Genomic DNA, 17,914 nt, shown 5'->3' with positions numbered 1-17,914 from the left:
TTGCTCATTATACATTTCTATATTACAGAGCCATCCTCTGTCATGTTATTCAGTGGATAACCATTTCTATTAATGGAGATATTCTCTTACCCATTCCCATTTCACTCTTCCTTATGGGTCAAGTCCATTGTACACAATTTAGCTGCAACCTTCGGGCTAATGCTATTTCCAACATTCTCCTAAGAACTGAGTAAGTTAGTTCTTTCCGCCCTATAAATACATTTCAGTGCTTAAAAAACATTTTTACTATTATTCAGTTTAACATATTCTCACTTTCCGAAAGAGCCTCTGACTTCCACCACCAGCAGATGTTGGATAGTAAATATAAACATTGTGGTCCTCAGCACTGACGGGCTTCTCCACAAATGGTTTTTGGAAAACTTCTCCGTTCACCTCCACATGATCTTCACCTTCAATCAAATTGCATTCTGGAAAATAACACGAAGTGCAGACTTTAGGCTGGAGATACAATTAAGAGATCAAAATTTCATCAAACCTGGAGGAGGAGGAGGAGAATGGCTTGAACCTCTAATATAGCACTGCATCAAGCAAGCAAGATTACTAATCAGAAAAAAAATGTTTAGAACAGAGCCTGTTGAAAATTCCATTATAATAGCCATTACCTTGTGGATTGTTTGGATCACGGATTAGAACTGCATAACGAGGGAGTAAAATACCTTCAGCTTCGAGAATGCCATAAACTTCTCTCCTAAAAGAATATTTTTTTCACAAAATGAATATTGTCAATGAATTATGCATTCAAAACATTTCTCTAAAAAGTCACATAATTACTATTATCAATGAATTATGCATTCAAAACATTTCTCTAAAAAGTCACATAATCACTATATAAGGATGGTATCAAAGTAGTAAGATCTGGATTTTTCTTCCACTACCCTGGTTCTGGTATAAAGTGGGTACACGTGAACATACCACACTTCAGGGAAGTAGCTAAAATCATTAATTGGGAAATGAAGTATAGCCTAGAGCATTTCTTGTATCTGTTGAGTGTCTAGCTTTGACAAATATGCACAATTCATCCATGGGGCATATTCTTTTTTACATTCTATTGCTTTCATGACTCTAATTCATGATTATAATCTGTGCAGGAACACATAATTGGAATAGACACTAAACTATATCCTGTTCTGTTTACTGTACCTTTCATAAACTTAATATTATTTACTGTTTTAAGGTGAACACTCTATATACATTTCTTAGCTGAATAGTATTCCATTTTAGTTACATAACAGCTTTTTACTAGCTTTCTTTTCTTTATGTTAACTACTTTACCTCCATAATAATCAACCTGATGAGACAGCATTTCATTGAGGCCTTTAAAATATTGTACTAAGCACTTGTTCTTCAACAACTAGAGTGTGGGATATTTATTTGTGGCTATTTACTTACCTGTCTTGTATGTGATATTGCATATTCAAGTCATTAATAACAAAAGGATTCCTCAGCTTTGAATAGGCAACTGCTTTGTCTAATGGAAATCCTAAATAAAAATATTACAGAATATTAGTTCACAATGATTATATTTGTATAATTCTTGGTGATGGATTGGAATTCTTACTTTCCAAATTGACCTATGTGAAGAGGCTGTGCAAATTATCTGTAATCCCTTCAACTTTGAATAGTATCTGGTTTCAAGTGAGTCATATTCATATTGCTCCAACTGGCTTAGAAATTTTCCTTAGTTTTTATTCCTTGTTTTAGTCAGCTAAGAAAGGATAAGTTCCCATTACTTCACTACATTGGACTTCTCCCATCCCAAAGTGGCCTTGCTTTTAAAAGAAGGCATTGATGCACCAATTGCAGTACAATTATCAGCATGTTTGCTTAGAAATATATATATTTTATTTCAGTGAGACTTGCTCACTAATAAGTGAGTTAAGGAATGTGGATGTATATCGTATGTAGTTTTTGCCCTTGCTCCAAAAAGGGTACTAGCACAAAGTTATTATTGCCTACTGACAAAACAGTAAGTGGCTGACCGAACGGTTTAAAAAAATAAATAAATAGTACACCCACTTTCTGTTACCATCACAGCATGAGCCCTTTGCAATCTAGAGCTTCCTGGAAATCCTAGTTTTGAGCAGGGAAGCCCCAGGGGGGGGGGGAAAGCTCTAAATTCTCCTCCCTCTGAATAGACATTGCATTTAAAATATAAATAGGGGTTTCCATTATATATACTTTACCCTGAGTATAATATTCTAAACATGCCAATGCACAAGTAAATTCCATATAAATAAATGGATTTTCTTCTAAGGAAGTGTTTTTTATTGCAGTGTGAAACAGGTTGACACTGCTTTGTAGCAAATAGGTAAGGTAAAGGTAAAGGACCCCTGGACAGTTAAGTCCAATCAAAGGTGATTATGGGGTATGGCGCACATCTCGCTTTTCAGGCTGAGGGAGCCAGCTTTTGTCCACAGACAGCTTTCTGAGTCATGTGGCCAGCATGACTAAACCTCTACTGGCACACGGAGGACTGTGACAAGTACCAGAGCACACAGAAACAGCGTTTACCTTCGTACTGTAGCCATACCTATTTATCTACTTGCATTTCTATGCTTTTGAACTGCTAGGTTGGCAGAAGCTGGGACAGAGCAATGGGAGCTCACCACTGTTGTGTGTATTTGAACCGCTGACCTTTCAATCAGCAAGCCCAAGAGACTCAGTGGTTTAGACCACAGTGAAATATCAAGTTAACTGAAACATTATGTTCCTTTTATTACTACAAACTACTGCTCTGGTTCGCCAGAAGCGGCTTAGTCATGCTGGCAACATGACCCGGAAGCTGTACGCCAGCTCCCTTGGCCAATAAAGCGAGATGAGCGCCGCAACCCCAGAGTCGGCCACGTCTGGACCTAATGGTCAGGGGTCCCTTTACCTTTACCTTTTACTGAATATTTTACTGCACACATATATACATTTTAAAATAGTGTTGCTTAAGGCAATTTATTTTCTAATATTAAAATTACATTTATTTCCAAAAAGGCAAAAAGATTCAAACTTAATACATGCAATATGAAGACATTTTACATTATTGTGATTATTGATGTGTTTTATTATTGATATATTTGCCACCCTGACTTCCTTTGGGAGAAAGGGAAGGATATAAATTAAATAAATAAATAATAAACAATAGAGAGTAATTACCTTTAGAATGAAAAGAAATGAGACAGTCACATAAAGGCCAGTTTTCCACAGGTTCATTCAAAATCACATCTTCTTCAAATATTACTACTGTGATATATTTAAACATGGAAAGGCGTTCAAGGATTTCATTCATTGGTTTTGATTTTGATTTCTTTGCCATAGAACATATTCCAACCATGATCTGTCTTTCTGGTGGCTAGTAATAATAATTTTAAAAAGGTCAGTAACATAAATTTGGGTTTCAAAGCTTTTCACCATATGCTAACTGAACAATGACCATGCAATATTCTTACTAAGTATTAAACAACAGGCTCATTTCACAAACCTTTATTATGCTTAAGGGGCAGGGAATGTAACCTGATATCAGAGTTTCATATTCTTTGTGAAGAATACAGTCTTGACAAGCAGGGTTGCAGAAACAATGATAATATATAAAACATAAAGCATAGTAAGCCCATGCTGAAAGTTTTCTTAAAAGTGAAATTGTTCACAAAGGCATTAGCTATGTCCCATCTACAACCTTCCAACAAACTTAACCAACCCTGTAAATCTAAGAGTACCACTTGCAAGTAAAAATATTCTTCTGACTGGAATAAATTTACAAAGCGACAGCTTCAGAAACCCCATTAATTTCAATGTCACTTGTGAAGGATGCCCATGAAGCTGTGGTAAGAAGCTGTATGACAGCAGTGTGTTGGAATGTGTCCACAATAGTATGTGACTATGATGATACTTGAAGCAACAAAATGTTTCACAGCTAGGAAAAGAAATAAATATATTCTGTATTTATTATTTAAACAGGTGAGAGACTTAACTTTCAATCCAATAAATGAAATTTTAGTCAACAAGAGTAAAACTAGAGTGAAACTAGGATATTAGTACTATATGATTTTTACTTTAACTGTTCTTCTTCAAAATGACCATTCAACAACTGTAACTAAAAGCTATTTTTAATAAATAAAATAGCTTGTTCCATAAATCTTTCCAAATCTTAGAATCTAAGATGTTAGTTTAACCATAACTGTTTCTTAATATTGCAAATATGAAACTTTGGGGCTCTTCTAAAAGCTATCACAGTTTATACATATTGTATAAACTGCTGAAACTGGTCTTGATCAATTTGGTTTTAATTTAGCAAATGCCAATGTGTTTCTTTACAACTATACCTAACTAAAACACTTTGCTGAAATGGGGCCATAGTGCTTATTGCTTTTTATGCTCATTTCCTATCTTCTCTGTTAACAACGCTTTAGTATCTTATCAACTCAAACAATTACTTGCCCCCAAACAATGAAACAAAGTACATACAGAATCATACTCATCGTCTTCATCTTCATGATCATAAAAGGCTTCAAATTCTGCAGACCTGGATGGATTCAAAAACTCATCTGGATCTTCACCACCCACAAAAAATCTAGGAATTTCGCCTTCGGTTGCAGTAACAGACATGATTACAAATCCTAAAAAAGATCTACGTAGAAACGGCAGTCACTCTGAGAACTGAGACACTGTACATAATTCCCAGTGGCTAGGGTAATAAAAATCCTTGCCGTCTGGCACTGCTTACGCAGTTGCTTGTTACTCTGATAAAGTCAGCTGCCAAGTGCAGTTTAATTGATATCATCTGTCCATTGTTTCGAGTTGTTACATTTGTGAAGAAGAACCATGCAGGTTACGGCTTCCCTGAGATACTTTGGCAAATTTCAACCCTGGTAAAAGAGAGAAAAGTAAAAAGATTGAAAATATTCCTTACTGTAATGAATTACTGAGAGATATTTAAGATAACCTACCCAAAAATACTTAACTCACTGCAAAATTCAAAGCTATTATTCACAATAGCCAAGCAATAGAAAGCACCAAAAATAAAATTTATATTGAAAGATAAACATGTAAACAAAGTGGAAGTGTCATTTAACAGGCTGAATCATGTCCACTTATTGCTCCTGAGAACTATGGAAGTAGAAAAACAAGAGTCATCTGGGAATGGTAGACAAAGAGAAAAAGCAATGCAGAAACATAATGTCATATTTTACCACGTTCAGTAACAAAGTGGAAACAGCATTTGTGAGTAAACCAAAATTGCAAATTGTGTGCCAGGCTTTCCCCCCTGTTCTCCAACAAAGACAAACATTATGCAAGAACAAAACTAGAGGCTAAAAGTTTAACAAATAAAAAGTCACAACATTTGTATATCTAGAAGCACCATGGCTGACTAGCTAGAAGTAGTCTCTGAGATAAGGCACAGTTCTGCTTTCACTGCTCCCCATGTTGCTATAGCTATATTCACCAACTGAATCCCTCACATGATACAACAACCTGAATCCACTGGGGATCTAGCAAATGGAATATGGATTGTAGCTTCATAGTTCCTCTCAAGGAAAATGCACTGACTAAATTCATACTGTGGGTAAGAGCCTGAAGATATGCTCCAAAATGTTACCAAGTTGCTAAACAAATTCTCAGGACTTAGGGAACCTACAACATCCAAGGCAATAAAAAATGATTGAAAGTGGGGTGCAGGGAAAAAAGCAAAGGAAATAAAACTAAACTGCAGTCAATTTCTAGGTCAAGCAGGGAGGAGACTAACAGCCCTATGGTTTACCATGCATGACTCAGGCCAATGCAGCTGGGAGAAGGCAATAAAGTATAACGTTAATTTAATGAGAAGGGATTTAATATCCTTCAAAAGGTAAAAGGATTTTATAATCCAAGAAAGTAAAAAATCCCAGACAGAAATGAACGCATCACTACAGAACAACTGGCTTTGACAGCTCTTCTGTTGAGTTATTTATAGCCTGGTGAGGGTAAAGTTTTTTTCTAGGGGTCAATGTCCATGCATTTCCTCACATGCATAAACCTTGCATATTTTTTAAACCAGAACTTCATAGGTTTCATTGCTTGTTCTTAACATTACAGAAAGCAGTGGTATAGTTTCTGATGTCAACCAAATATTGTACCAATTTCAGTAGGGCATAAAGTAGTATTTTGACAGGCTAACATGGTCCAACCCAAAATTTCTGGAAGCATTTGAAGAGCACCTATTTCAACACACACACACATATGATATTATTATGAATATTTACTGAAAAGTAGGTCACACTGATTTAAGTTGTGTGCACAGGATCACATAAGGGATTTGCTGCCCACACTTCATACTGCCCTTTAGTTTCCTCACCTTTTCCTAAGGACATATGACAGATTTCAAACTCTAGCTTGTATTTACAGTCCATGGAACTACCCTTGCTGAGCCATGAAAATATGTTTTTCTTCCAGCCAAAGCTATCTCCCGCCTCTTTCACAAAACATCATGAACTGCTCGTCAACATTCCACAACTGACTTTTCCTCCTCTGCACTTAAGAATGTTCATAAAATACTCTGGGGTATTCAGAAACTAAGCCAACGGAATGATAGGGGAAGGAACTCATGCCAAACTCACTCAAACTAGGGGGAAAACGGAGGAATTGAAGAATGCAAGAAGAGAAGAGGGTGGGTCACAGGATGCTCCCAATCTTCCAATTATGGCTTGTAGGATCATAAACATGATATCTGAACTAAGTTATTTCTGTAAGATGTTATGTTTATTTCCAATTTCTAAATATTCCATGGCATGGAAAAATATCTATAGTTTGGGGCAACAAATACATAACAGATCCACTGCTTGGTCTGAAAATTGATGGCAAAGGAAACAAAAACATGTGGTTAGAAATGCTTTCAGTGTTATTTATCAGAATCTATTTTGGTATTTGAAATCCAGCTACTTGTACAGTTCAAAAGTTATGTACTATATTTATTTGCTTCTAGTAGTACAACAGTACAATTTCCCCCCCTACCGCCTTTTAAGTCCATCATTGGACAACTGGTGTCAAGGAATTTTACTGAAGTGTAGATACATAGTTTAGCAGCATAAAGGATGAGGTCAATAAAGCTCCAAGGACAATATTTATTAGGTCACTGATAATGCCTAACCAACAGAGGGAAACATTACAAGAAAGGATTTATGTAGGAGTATTTAAAAGAAGTATAATAAAACAGACAATAAAATCTGATATTGATATGGATTGAAGGAAGGAATAATTAAATATCTAGGGTCCAAATACTGTCAATTAATGCAAGTGCCCAAGGTAGTAACTCCTCCTCCTCCTCTTCTTCTTCTCCTCACCTTTTAACATGTTCTAGTAGTGTTAGGCATTATCAGTGACTAGGGATGTAAATTAAGGAACTGGAGTTGGGGGGGGGGGAGAAAATCTGTATTTTTCTGACCAACTCACTGAAATTGGCACTCTTACAATATTTTTAAACATCCTATTTAATAAAAAAAAGTATTATAGATCAGTTAATGATTAGAAATAAATAAATAAATAAAATAATAATAATAATAATAATAATAATAATAATAATAATAATAATAATAATTTATACCCCACCCATCTGGCTGGGTTTCCCCAGCCACTCTGGGTGGCTTCCAACAAAATATTAAAATACAATAGTCCGTCAAACATTAAAAGCTTCCCTAAACAGGGCTGCCTCCAGATGTCTTCTAAAAGTCTGGTAGTTGTTTTTCTCTTTGACATCTGGTGGGAGAGCGTTCCACAGGGCGGATGCCACTACCAAAATGGCCCTTTGCCTGGTTCCCTGTAACTTGGCTTCTCACAGCGAGGGAACTGCCAGAAGGCCCTTGGCACTGGACCTCAGTGTCCGGGCAGAACAATGGGGTGGAGATGCTCCTTCAGGTATACCGCTTAGGGCTTTAAAGGTCAGCACCAACACTTTGAATTGTGCTCAGAAACATACTTTAGCCCACTTTATAGCCCTCAAACCAGAAAACAAAAGATTCTCAGAATAAAAATCACATTCAAGCCTGAGATCAGGTATAAAAATAACATTGTCTTCCTATGGCATCAGAATTATTCATATGGCATTTCTTCCTCTCTTCCTCCCTGCCTCCCAGCACCAACTTTCAGCCTCTACCTATTAGGCAACAGAGTAAACTGATGACCTCTAAGGCATCGGGCCATGATGGAGGCATACTTTTCCTTTCTTGTAGTTGGCAGCAACAGCTCCCACTAAGGACCTCTGAGACAAGGGACATGGGGCGAGTAGCTAAAATGCACTCGGTCCACCATGGTGAAGACAACTCTTCCTTTTAAACCAAAGTGATGAGATGTACAAGTAGAACTTCACTTGCACTGCATGGCTTTGACCTTCCACTCGCAACTCCTTGTAACCCCTCCCCACAAAGGTTTCTCCGGAGGTTTGGGGGGACATTCTGGAACATTAAATGATCTGGCACAGTTAGTTGTAGTAGGGTAAAATTGGCAGAAATCAGATGGGAAGCTGTATTCATGGAGAACTGCCTTCTGTTCACACAAATCATTCTCTGGGTGCCAACCATAATTAAAACCAACCTCATAAGAATCTAGGTTTGAAGTATCAGAACTTCCTTTCAGTGGAAAAGACCTGCTGTGCATCTATGGATAGACTGGACACCACTTCCCTACAATGGCTTTCCATGCAGTGCTGAATCTCTGTTCTTTCCCTGACTACCTTCACCTCCTCCAAACTTTAATTGTACTTCTGCTACAATCAACTTCACAGCCCTCTTTTCACTGTAAAGTACTAAGTAAAACAACAAGAAAGTCACAAAAACAACACTGTTTTCACACACTACTTTAACCCCCTCTCTGCAACAAAAACAGTATTATCAACCCCGCATTGCAGATCTGGTGTAACACAAGGTTCTCTTAGCCTCTGCAAAATGAATGCAATAATGATGTGACTTATCTGAACTGGTATTAATTATTTTTAAAATGTTTACAAACTCTGAAAAATCACATTTTTGTATGAGATAAGAGCAGTGAAAGCTTGTCTTTGCTACTATCTATTGTTTTGACTTTAAGCCTCAAATCCCCAATCTCAGCTATCCTGAAATCTTGAATTTTAGTTTTCTAAGAGGCTGCAACACTTCACAAGAGAAGACCAGCATAACAGACTTTAAAATGGACCAAGGAATTATGTTTCTTGATTTTAGACAATGGGTGCTTCATTCTAGCCTTTTTTTTCTTATTCGTTAGATATGCTTTCCTAAATGTCAGTAATGACTATGACTTCATCGTCTAAAAACAGTGAATGGCAGGAGAAGGCTTGTTTCTCACAAAACCAATGAGAATAGTGGCTGCTTGTTTGGCCCCACAAATGCTAGAAATTTACTTTTAAAAATAGGAAAGCTGGGAATCAGGGGATTGTAGCTCTTCCTCTCCATAGATGTCCATGTAAGAGACCTTTATTGTTCTGATAGTGTTGATACTGCCACAGATGAGAAGCACTGCCAGTTAGAAGGATCACTACTTAGCAAACATTTCAAAACAAGATTTGTTTAAATAATCCCACCAAAACAAATGATGCAGAAAATTTTACAACTTCAGAAATTTATATTATACAATTGCCCAGAACATGTTATTCTCTTACCGAGAGTTAAACTGGAAAGCTGAACTGTGTAGAAACCAAAAGCCACAAAACAGCATATTTGCTAAAGAGTTCCCTCTTCAGTTAGTTCTAGCACTGGACAGTGCTCATCATCAGTTCACCTCCTAGGATAAAAGAAAGATTCAGACATGAATAGGTTTCTGTTGTGATCAAGGACAAGACAGCACATATCTTCAAAAGTAGTTTATGGGAAAATACAATATTGTAAGATACAGTAGCATTTTTTTTTTAAAGCAGCTTAATCCTACACACAATTACTCAGGACTAAGTCTCCGATAGTACCCTTAGTAATATTGTTCTGAGTAAATGTACATGTGAATGGCTTGTAAGAAAGAAACATTAATTGGAGTTTGAAACTGAAGCCGGAGACTGAATATGAATCAAAGCTGGAAAACATATTAATTTCAGGGTCTATATAAACACTTCCAAAGAGGGATTTCTTATTTATAGTGACATACTACATGCACAGAACTAAAGGGCATGTCTTACAAAGCATTGTATGTTTATTGCTTTTCAATGCATTCTATCTTAAACAGGGTAAAAATAAGGTATCTGCAAGGCATCCAAGGGGTCTTAGGATATTGTGGCCTCTCTCTGCTGGTAGAGAATGAGGTCCATCCTGGAGACCTCTTCATTGCAGCCACGGGAACACCTGAAACCATCTCTTACACAATAGGAGGTAAATCAAGCAAGCCCTGTAGTTGTCCATTTCCACAACAATGGAAATATACACCAGTCCTGCAGCCACCGCTCTGGATTTTTCCATTCTTCTGCCACAAATTCCACTGCTCTGCTCCAACCCAACTGAAACATGTTTTCTGATAAATTCCACTAAATTGAATGAGATTTACTGTCAAGTCCATATGATTCAGCTATACATGTGGTTAATGTTGGAAAATAATTTCCCAGAAATGGTTCCTTACAAATATTTGCCGCCTCACTCTCAGATCACATATCAAAATGCCAGAACTAAGAATATATCTAATTAATAAATATTTGCACCTGACATAGCTGTCAACTTTTCCCTTTTGTTGTGAGGGATCCTATTCAGAATAAGGGAATTTCCCTTTAAAAAAGGGAAACGTTGACAGCTATGGCACCTGAATGGCCAAATACAAAAGCTGTTAAGCCTACCACACACACAAAATAAATAATATTGCCATTTGTCAACTCCAGTTTTTTAAAAAATAATATGCCCTTGCTCCATGAGAATGGCATTTCCCTTCTTTCTGTTTGTTGACATGATAGTTAATTCAACTAGTTTTTTTGTTTTGTTTTAAAATTTAAAAACTCTTCACATCTTCAGACAAACAAACAAACAATATATTATTTAGGAGTATTTATACCCAACCTTCTAACCAAAGTTCTTGAGGTGGCTTACAGTATATTTAAAACATAATAAAATAGACATTGCTACAATAGTCACCACAGAAAGGCAAATGTGTATTTAAGTCCCTCTTCTTGTTCTCCAGCTTTCCAAAATAATAATAATAATAATAATAATAATAATAATAATAATAATAATAATATGTATTTCTGCAGCTGAATCTACTGGCCTAGAACTGCCTTTTTAAGCCTCTAGGTGTTAGGCTGAGCCAGGCCAAGACTTCCACACTGGGTGGTTGCTGTTTATTTCTCGCCTAGTCCCGGACATGGTAACAAAAGCAGGTGGTGCTGGGGAGCAAAATTGTTACGTGCCTCCCACCCTTCAATTATTTTCTCCTTTAGCTTTGATGAGATCCTAAACATATTTTGAATTGATTAGGTCTGATGAAATTACTATGTTTTATTTATTCTACTCTTGCTCAAACCTAATGAACCCCTTTAATTGGATTAGCAGCATATATTGTATACCACCCTTCGTCCGAAGATCACAGGGCTGTTCACAACATAAAAATACAAAATGAGAATGCAAAAATACATAACAAAACAAAAACATAAGACAAAGTATGTAATAAAACAAAAATAAACCAATAGCACCCCTTCTACAAACGTATTTGACAGGCCACAGAATGCTAATCAGCCAAAGAACTGCTTAGAGAGGAACATTTTTGCCTGGAGCCTAAAGATATATAATAAAGGTGCCAGGTGAGCCTCCCAGGGGTGAGCATTCCACAAACAGGGGGCCATCGCAGAAAAGGCCTGTTCTTGTGTTGCCACCCTCCAGAGTTCTCAAGGAGGAGATACATGAAAAAGGGATTCAGATGAAGTTTGCAAGGTCTGGGTAGGTTCAGATGGAGAGAGGCGGTCCTTGAGGTATTGCGGTCCTGAGCAGTTTAAGGTCAAAACCAGCACTTTGAATTGGTCCTGGAAACTTAAATTGGCAGCCAGTGCAGTTGGGCCAGGATCAGTGTAATATACTCAGATGGTCTTGCTGTGGTGAGCAACCTAGCCACTGAAATTCTGGCACCAGCTGAAGTTTCTGAACTGTCTTCAGAGGCAGCCCTATGTATAACACGTTGCAGTGATCTATATATGTATTATCTATATGGCTTTATTTGTAAAACAAACTTGTATCATTTTAGTTTCACATTACCTTGACACCACAACGAAACTGCAACTGTAGATACATTTGTTCTCCTTTTTGCAGAATTAGTCAATTTAATATAAAAAGAGCATAAACCTTTAGTTACTTCAAGAGCAAATCTAAATGAATGTTATTATAATAAAGAAGAAGCAGAGTAATCCTGCTGGCTTTGTTAATAGCTCAAAAGGCATTGCTAGTAAGTATCGAAACTATTTTCATGGTTTGCACACTTTACAAAAAACTTAAGTCTGAAAGGCAGCCTGCTCAAGGTCATTTGGTTCTGTTTAAAATAGATGTGCTGATGGAAACTACAGCAAGGAAGCTTGCAGGAGGAGCACATGCAATAGTTATTTGAACTCTAGATATGCAGCAGAAATCTTCATGTTTTTTAATATGTTAATCCCATTGTTTTTAAAGATGTTATTTGTACCTGTTTTTATGTAACTAATTCTTTGCTACATGTTTCAATTTTTAAAATAGCTATTTAAGCTGGTTTCACAAGGAGACACACAGTTTTCTTGGAACATAAACACACATTGCATACAACTAAATTATACCCAGAAGGGACTTGTGGAAATTATGGAGCTAAATATGTCACATCCATGAGTTTCAGTGAGTTGCATACAACTAAATTATACCCAGAAGGGACTCGTGGAAATTATGGAGCTAAATATGTCACATCCATCAGTTTCAGTGAGTCTGCTCTGAGTAGGGCTAACACTGGACAGACTTTAGAAGAAGACAGATGGCAACAGGGACTTAATCTATTTGAAACTCGGAAGCATGAGAAGTAACTCTGTAACACTATTCCCAAAGAAAGTTCTACATAATCCAAGTAGAAACAAGGTTTCACATCTATTGCATTCTTTTTGTCACTGTCATACTTTAATGTTTATCCTTTGCTTCTAGACTAGTCATCATATGGTCTAATATTTCTGCTATCTATGGTTACAATCCTAAATATATTTATGGTACAACCCTAATCATCTCCATTCAGAATTGAATTCCTTGTGGCTTTCTCCCAGGTAAATGGGTTTAAGTTTCACACCTTTAACTTGCCAGTAAATCCTGAAAAAGACAGGGCTTACTTTTAAGCCAACATAGTAGGGATGAATCTGCAATACCTCCCTTTTATAGCTTGATCCAATGCAGAATTAGGTGTGCTTAAACTCACATCAATTTAAAATAGCTTAGGGTCACCTAACTCTAACTTATCAGGCTGTTAATTTGATCTCCATTTGTTGTGCAAACGACCTTCCTTCATCATCTCTTAACAACCAGCCTAAATATACCTGAGTCAACGGCTCTCTCAGACTTATTACACTTCAGTGCCATTAATGAGTTCTAGTAAAATTTATTTACTTTAATGCATCAGGCTCAAGTATACCAGGTACCCTCTCCATGTCACTTGATGTCTCTAAAATGTCCTTGCCATAACAGTTAGAAAGCAGCTTATAGTGGACTGCATAAAAACACATATCAGCAGTGTTGCTTCCCCACCCCCCTTCAGTTGGTAAAGCATGAGACTCTTAATCTTGGAATCGTGAAATTGAGCCCCACATTGGGCAAAAGATTCCTGCACTTGAGGGGGTTTGACTAGGTGATCCTCAGGGTCCCTTCCAACTCTACACTTTTATAATTCTATGTATCATTTTTTTCTGGGTACACAGTTAAAAGCACTTTTTTCTAGATGAAAAGGGCTGGTAAAATAAAATAATAATAATAATTTCATTATTGTTACCTCATGCCACTCCGGGTGGCTTCCAGCAGATATAAAAACATAATAAAATATCAAACATTAAAAACCTCTAGATACAGGGCTGCCTGTAAAAATGTGCCGCTTACTGTAACAACTTCCTGCTGGGCACTGACACCATTCCCACCCACACCTAGAAGAATAGCACTGTGTATCAGACACCAATGAATGTGCAGCAAGTTAAGAATTGATTGGATAACATCATCAAGCCAAGGGTCTGTATGTGCAACAGACAGACTCCCAAGGCAGCTTGCCCCAGCTATTGTGGCAGCATTAATTTACGTTGCAAATACGTAGTTATGTGCTTGTAGCGGGTGCTGGAGAGACACCCCACCACAATCCTAGGGTTGCAACTTGTCCTGTTTAATACAGGATTGCCCTGCATTTCAGTGTCAAATGCTATGTCCTGTATTGACACAGTCTTGTCATGTACTCCAGGTCTCCTCTCTCTCTGCCAAGTTAGGGGTCCTCTCCAAACGCATGTGTTTGAAAGGGTGTGCGAAAGGTCATGCATTTAAAATCTGGGTACCCAGATGTACAACTTTGTGCGTTTGTGTGTGTGTGTGTGCCCCTGTGACGAATTCCAGATGGGCCATCCTGTTAGGCTGCAATAGATTGTAAGGCATTGCTTTGAAGTCACTTCAGCACCAGATTAGAAAAAGAAGAAAAGTCCCCCCAACTGCCCAACTGCCCTGTACATATTTTGCCAGGAAAAAAGGAACGCGAAGGTCAGCTGCACTGCGCCTCCACGTGCCGACGCCCCCGCTGCTGCAGAGGCCAGAGAAAGAAGCGCCCGCCAGGGACTGGAGGAGGAGCAGGCGGGAAATGCGGAGCCTGACGACCTTGACTCCCAGAGCCTCGTCGGCGCTGGATGTAGCATAGCAGCCCAAGGGGGGCAGAGGGGAAAAGTTCCCTCGCCCGCTGGGACCAGTTAAGCAGCAGGAGCCACATGGACTTGTGCGATGCGCGGCATAAAACACCTCCCCAAGCGTCTATGTTAACGAGAACAACGCCATTATTTCATTATTTGTACCCCGCCCCCCCATGACTGGGCGGCTGCGCGTATATATGCCTGCCTTCTCTTTAACTCAGCCCGTGTTTTAAAAAAAAAATTAACATGGTCCACATATGAATTAAAGACAGGCATATTAAGGAGAAGACATATATAGATACATAGATAGACCATGGTATTTTTTAAAAAAACACGGGCTGGATTAAAGAGAGGACAGGCGGCGTCTGCGAAGCCGCGCGAAAACAGGTTCGTCGAGGTGGCCCTGAGGCGGAGTTTCTTCTACTTGAGCAATTAAAGCGTAAGAACTGGAGGCGAGAACAAAACGCCTCCTCTTTCTTTCCGCTCCTTTATTTATTATTATTATTATTATTATTTACTTGAGGGAGCCCTGCACACAGAACCGGGGGGCGCCAGGGCTCCCTTTCCGTTCCCCTCGCGCCTCCGCGTGGGCAACTCAGGGAAGGCGAAGGCGGCGTGAGGAGAAAAACGTCAGTTGGGCTGGAGGGAAGGGGGCGGGGAGGGTAACTAACGCGCGCGCGCGCACACACAGAGAGAAACTGCCCCCCGCGTGCCACCCACCCTCAGCCACACGCTCTTTCCATTCTGGGCCCGCCCCCCTTTTCCCATTGGTGCCCTTCGGGGCAGCCTTGGAGACAGACTAGTAGTTTTGGGGCTGTGCGATGTGACGCGGTTCGGCGGGGGGGGGGGTTGTTTGGAATATCCCTCCCGCCGCCCTCCCGATGTCCTCACCTGAGCCAGCCGCCGCTGCTTCTGCCGCCTCCGCCTCCTCCGCCGCTGTTATTGCTTTACTTCCTTCCCATTGAGAAAGGAGCAGGGGGCGCTGCAGCCGCGGCCACGCCCCCTCCGCCACCCTTGACCCCCCCCTCAAGCCTCTTCCCCGCCTACGCTGCTTTGCCTCACAGTACACCTATTGTAGGCTCCGTAGAGAGATAAAGGGTTAGACGGGGAATTTCATTGCCTGGAGAAAGAACTTCCGGGTTTCCTTGGGTGCTATTTTCCTTTCCCACCCCCGCTGCGGGGCAAACGTGAGACATCCAGGGCTTTCAGCGCAGCTATGATTGGGTAGCACAGCATCGTCTCTCTCCCTCTCTCCCCGCCCACCCCTTCCCTGCAGAAGCAAGAGAGGGAGTTCCCCTCCCCTTTAAACCACGCACCTTAATGCTCGTGAACAAAAGCAACGTGTTGCAAATGACAAATGCAACTTACATTTTTATCCCCGTGTTGCAAGCTGAAGAGGATGTACAGTATGTAGTTGGGAGAGAGCTGCTGACGACAGTCCAGCAGAGTCGCCAGGTCTTTGCGCTGCGCTGTCAATTGAGAAAGGAGCTTGGATTATATGTTGTTGTTGTTGTTTAGTCGTTTAGTCGTGTCCGACTCTTCGTGACCCCATGGTTGGATTATATTTGTTGTTGTTGTTGTTGTTGTTTAGTCGTTTAGTCGTGTCCGACTCTTCGTGACCCCATGGACCAGAGCACGCCAGGCACTTCTGTCCTCCACTGCCTCCCGCAGTTTGATCAAACTCATGCTAGTAGCTTCAAGAACACCATCCAACCATCTCATTCTCTGTCGTCCCCTTCTCCTTGTGCCCTCCATCTTTCCCAACATCAGGGTCTTTTCCAGGGAGTCTTCTCTTCTCATGAGGTGGCCAAAGTATTGGAGCCTCAGCTTCACGATCTGTCCTTCCAGTGAGCACTCAGGGCTGATTTCCTTCAGAATGGAGAGGTTTGATCTTCTTGCAGTCCATGGGACTCTCAAGAGTCTCCTCCAGCACCATAATTCAAAAGCATCAATTGTTCGGCGATCAGCCTTCTTTATGGTCCAGCTCTCACTTCCATACATCACTACTGGGAAAACCATGGCTTTTACTATACGGACCTTTGTTGGCAAGGTGATGTCTCTGCTTTTTAAGATGTTGTCTAGGCTTGCCATCGCCTTTCTCCCAAGGAGCAGGCGTCTTTTAATTTCGTGACTGCTGTCACCATCTGCACTGATCATGGAGCCCAAGAAAGTAAAATCTCTCACTGCCTCCATTTCTTCCCCATCTATTTGCCAGGAGGTGATGGGCCCAGTGGCCATGATCTTCGTTTTTTTGATGTTGAGCTTCAGACCATATTTTGCGCTCTCCTCTTTCACCCTCATTAAAAGGTTCTTTAATTCCTCTTCACTTTCTGCCATCAAGGTTGTGTCATCTGCATATCTGAGGTTGTTGATATTTCTTCCGGCAATCTTAATTCCGGCTTGGGATTCATCCAGCCCAGCCTTTCGCATGATGAATTCCGCATATAAGTTAAATAAGCAGGGAGACAATGGATTATATAGGTCACTATAATTGCTCCCTACATCGCAGTTAAAAGGCGAGCGTGACTCGCCCGCTAATCCTATAGCATAGACGTTTACTTGGAAGTTAGTCGCAGGGTTTCCAGCGGGGCTTGCTCCCTTGCAAGGGTGCTCCGTTGTCCATATGACTAACGAGTTTGCAACAACCTGCAACGTTCTCTAGTGTTGGTCTAGCATTGATGGGAGAGGGGTGCTTGAGAGAGGGCACTTCGTAACAACTCTGAAATGCAGCTAAGTGTTAATGTGTCCTTCGAAGTATATATTGTTGCCAACATTTTGTATACCAGGGCTCCTAAGCAGCTCGTTGAAAGCCTGCAGTTGACTTGTTCTCTTGCTCCCCCCCCTCCGTCACTGTCCATTGTGGAGCTATTCTGAATTTCTAGAATAATAATAATGATGATAATAATAATAATAATAATAATAATAATAATAATAATAATAATAATAATAATATCAACAACAACTCCATACAAAACACACCTCAGGTTGCAGGAATCTTATTTCTAGTTAAAAGTTCCCACATCGCCGCCAGAACCCGCCCAGCGCTCAGCTCGACGCAGACGGCTCGCTTCTGCGTCTTCATACCAACGCGCTGCTTCTCCACCTCTTTCT

At 39.8% G+C, this 17,914-nt stretch overlaps 1 protein-coding gene across 23 annotated transcripts in view; it reads right to left on the bottom strand.

The window, feature by feature from the left end:
• PPIP5K2 (diphosphoinositol pentakisphosphate kinase 2) overlaps positions 1-17,914 on the bottom strand; it is a 51,232-nt gene extending 33,318 nt beyond the window's left edge. For 3 of the 23 annotated variants that reach the window (XM_082191403.1, XM_082191405.1, XM_082191390.1), the window contains exons 1-7: positions 15,695-15,911; positions 9,632-9,753; positions 4,474-4,874; positions 3,166-3,361; positions 1,411-1,501; positions 624-709; positions 274-428 (exon numbers count right to left, since the gene is read on the bottom strand). In XM_082191403.1, the coding sequence (XP_082047529.1) occupies positions 274-428; positions 624-709; positions 1,411-1,501; positions 3,166-3,361; positions 4,474-4,614 (669 nt within the window). In that variant the 5' untranslated portion in view covers positions 4,615-4,874; positions 9,632-9,753; positions 15,695-15,911. Of the gene's footprint in view, positions 1-273; positions 429-623; positions 710-1,410; positions 1,502-3,165; positions 3,362-4,473; positions 4,875-9,631; positions 9,754-12,185; positions 12,230-15,694; positions 15,920-16,171; positions 16,278-17,782 lie in introns of those variants that run through there. The other 20 variants (XM_082191406.1, XM_082191404.1, XM_082191389.1 and 17 more) reach the window with 16 other exon arrangements.

The sequence above is a fragment of the Podarcis vaucheri genome, assembly GCF_965113315.1.
Source record: "Podarcis vaucheri genome assembly, chromosome: 11".
Classification (NCBI taxonomy): Eukaryota; Metazoa; Chordata; class Lepidosauria; order Squamata; family Lacertidae; genus Podarcis; species Podarcis vaucheri.
The sequence above is the reverse complement of the archived record's forward strand: the minus strand, read 5'-3'. Positions and strand labels throughout refer to the sequence as shown.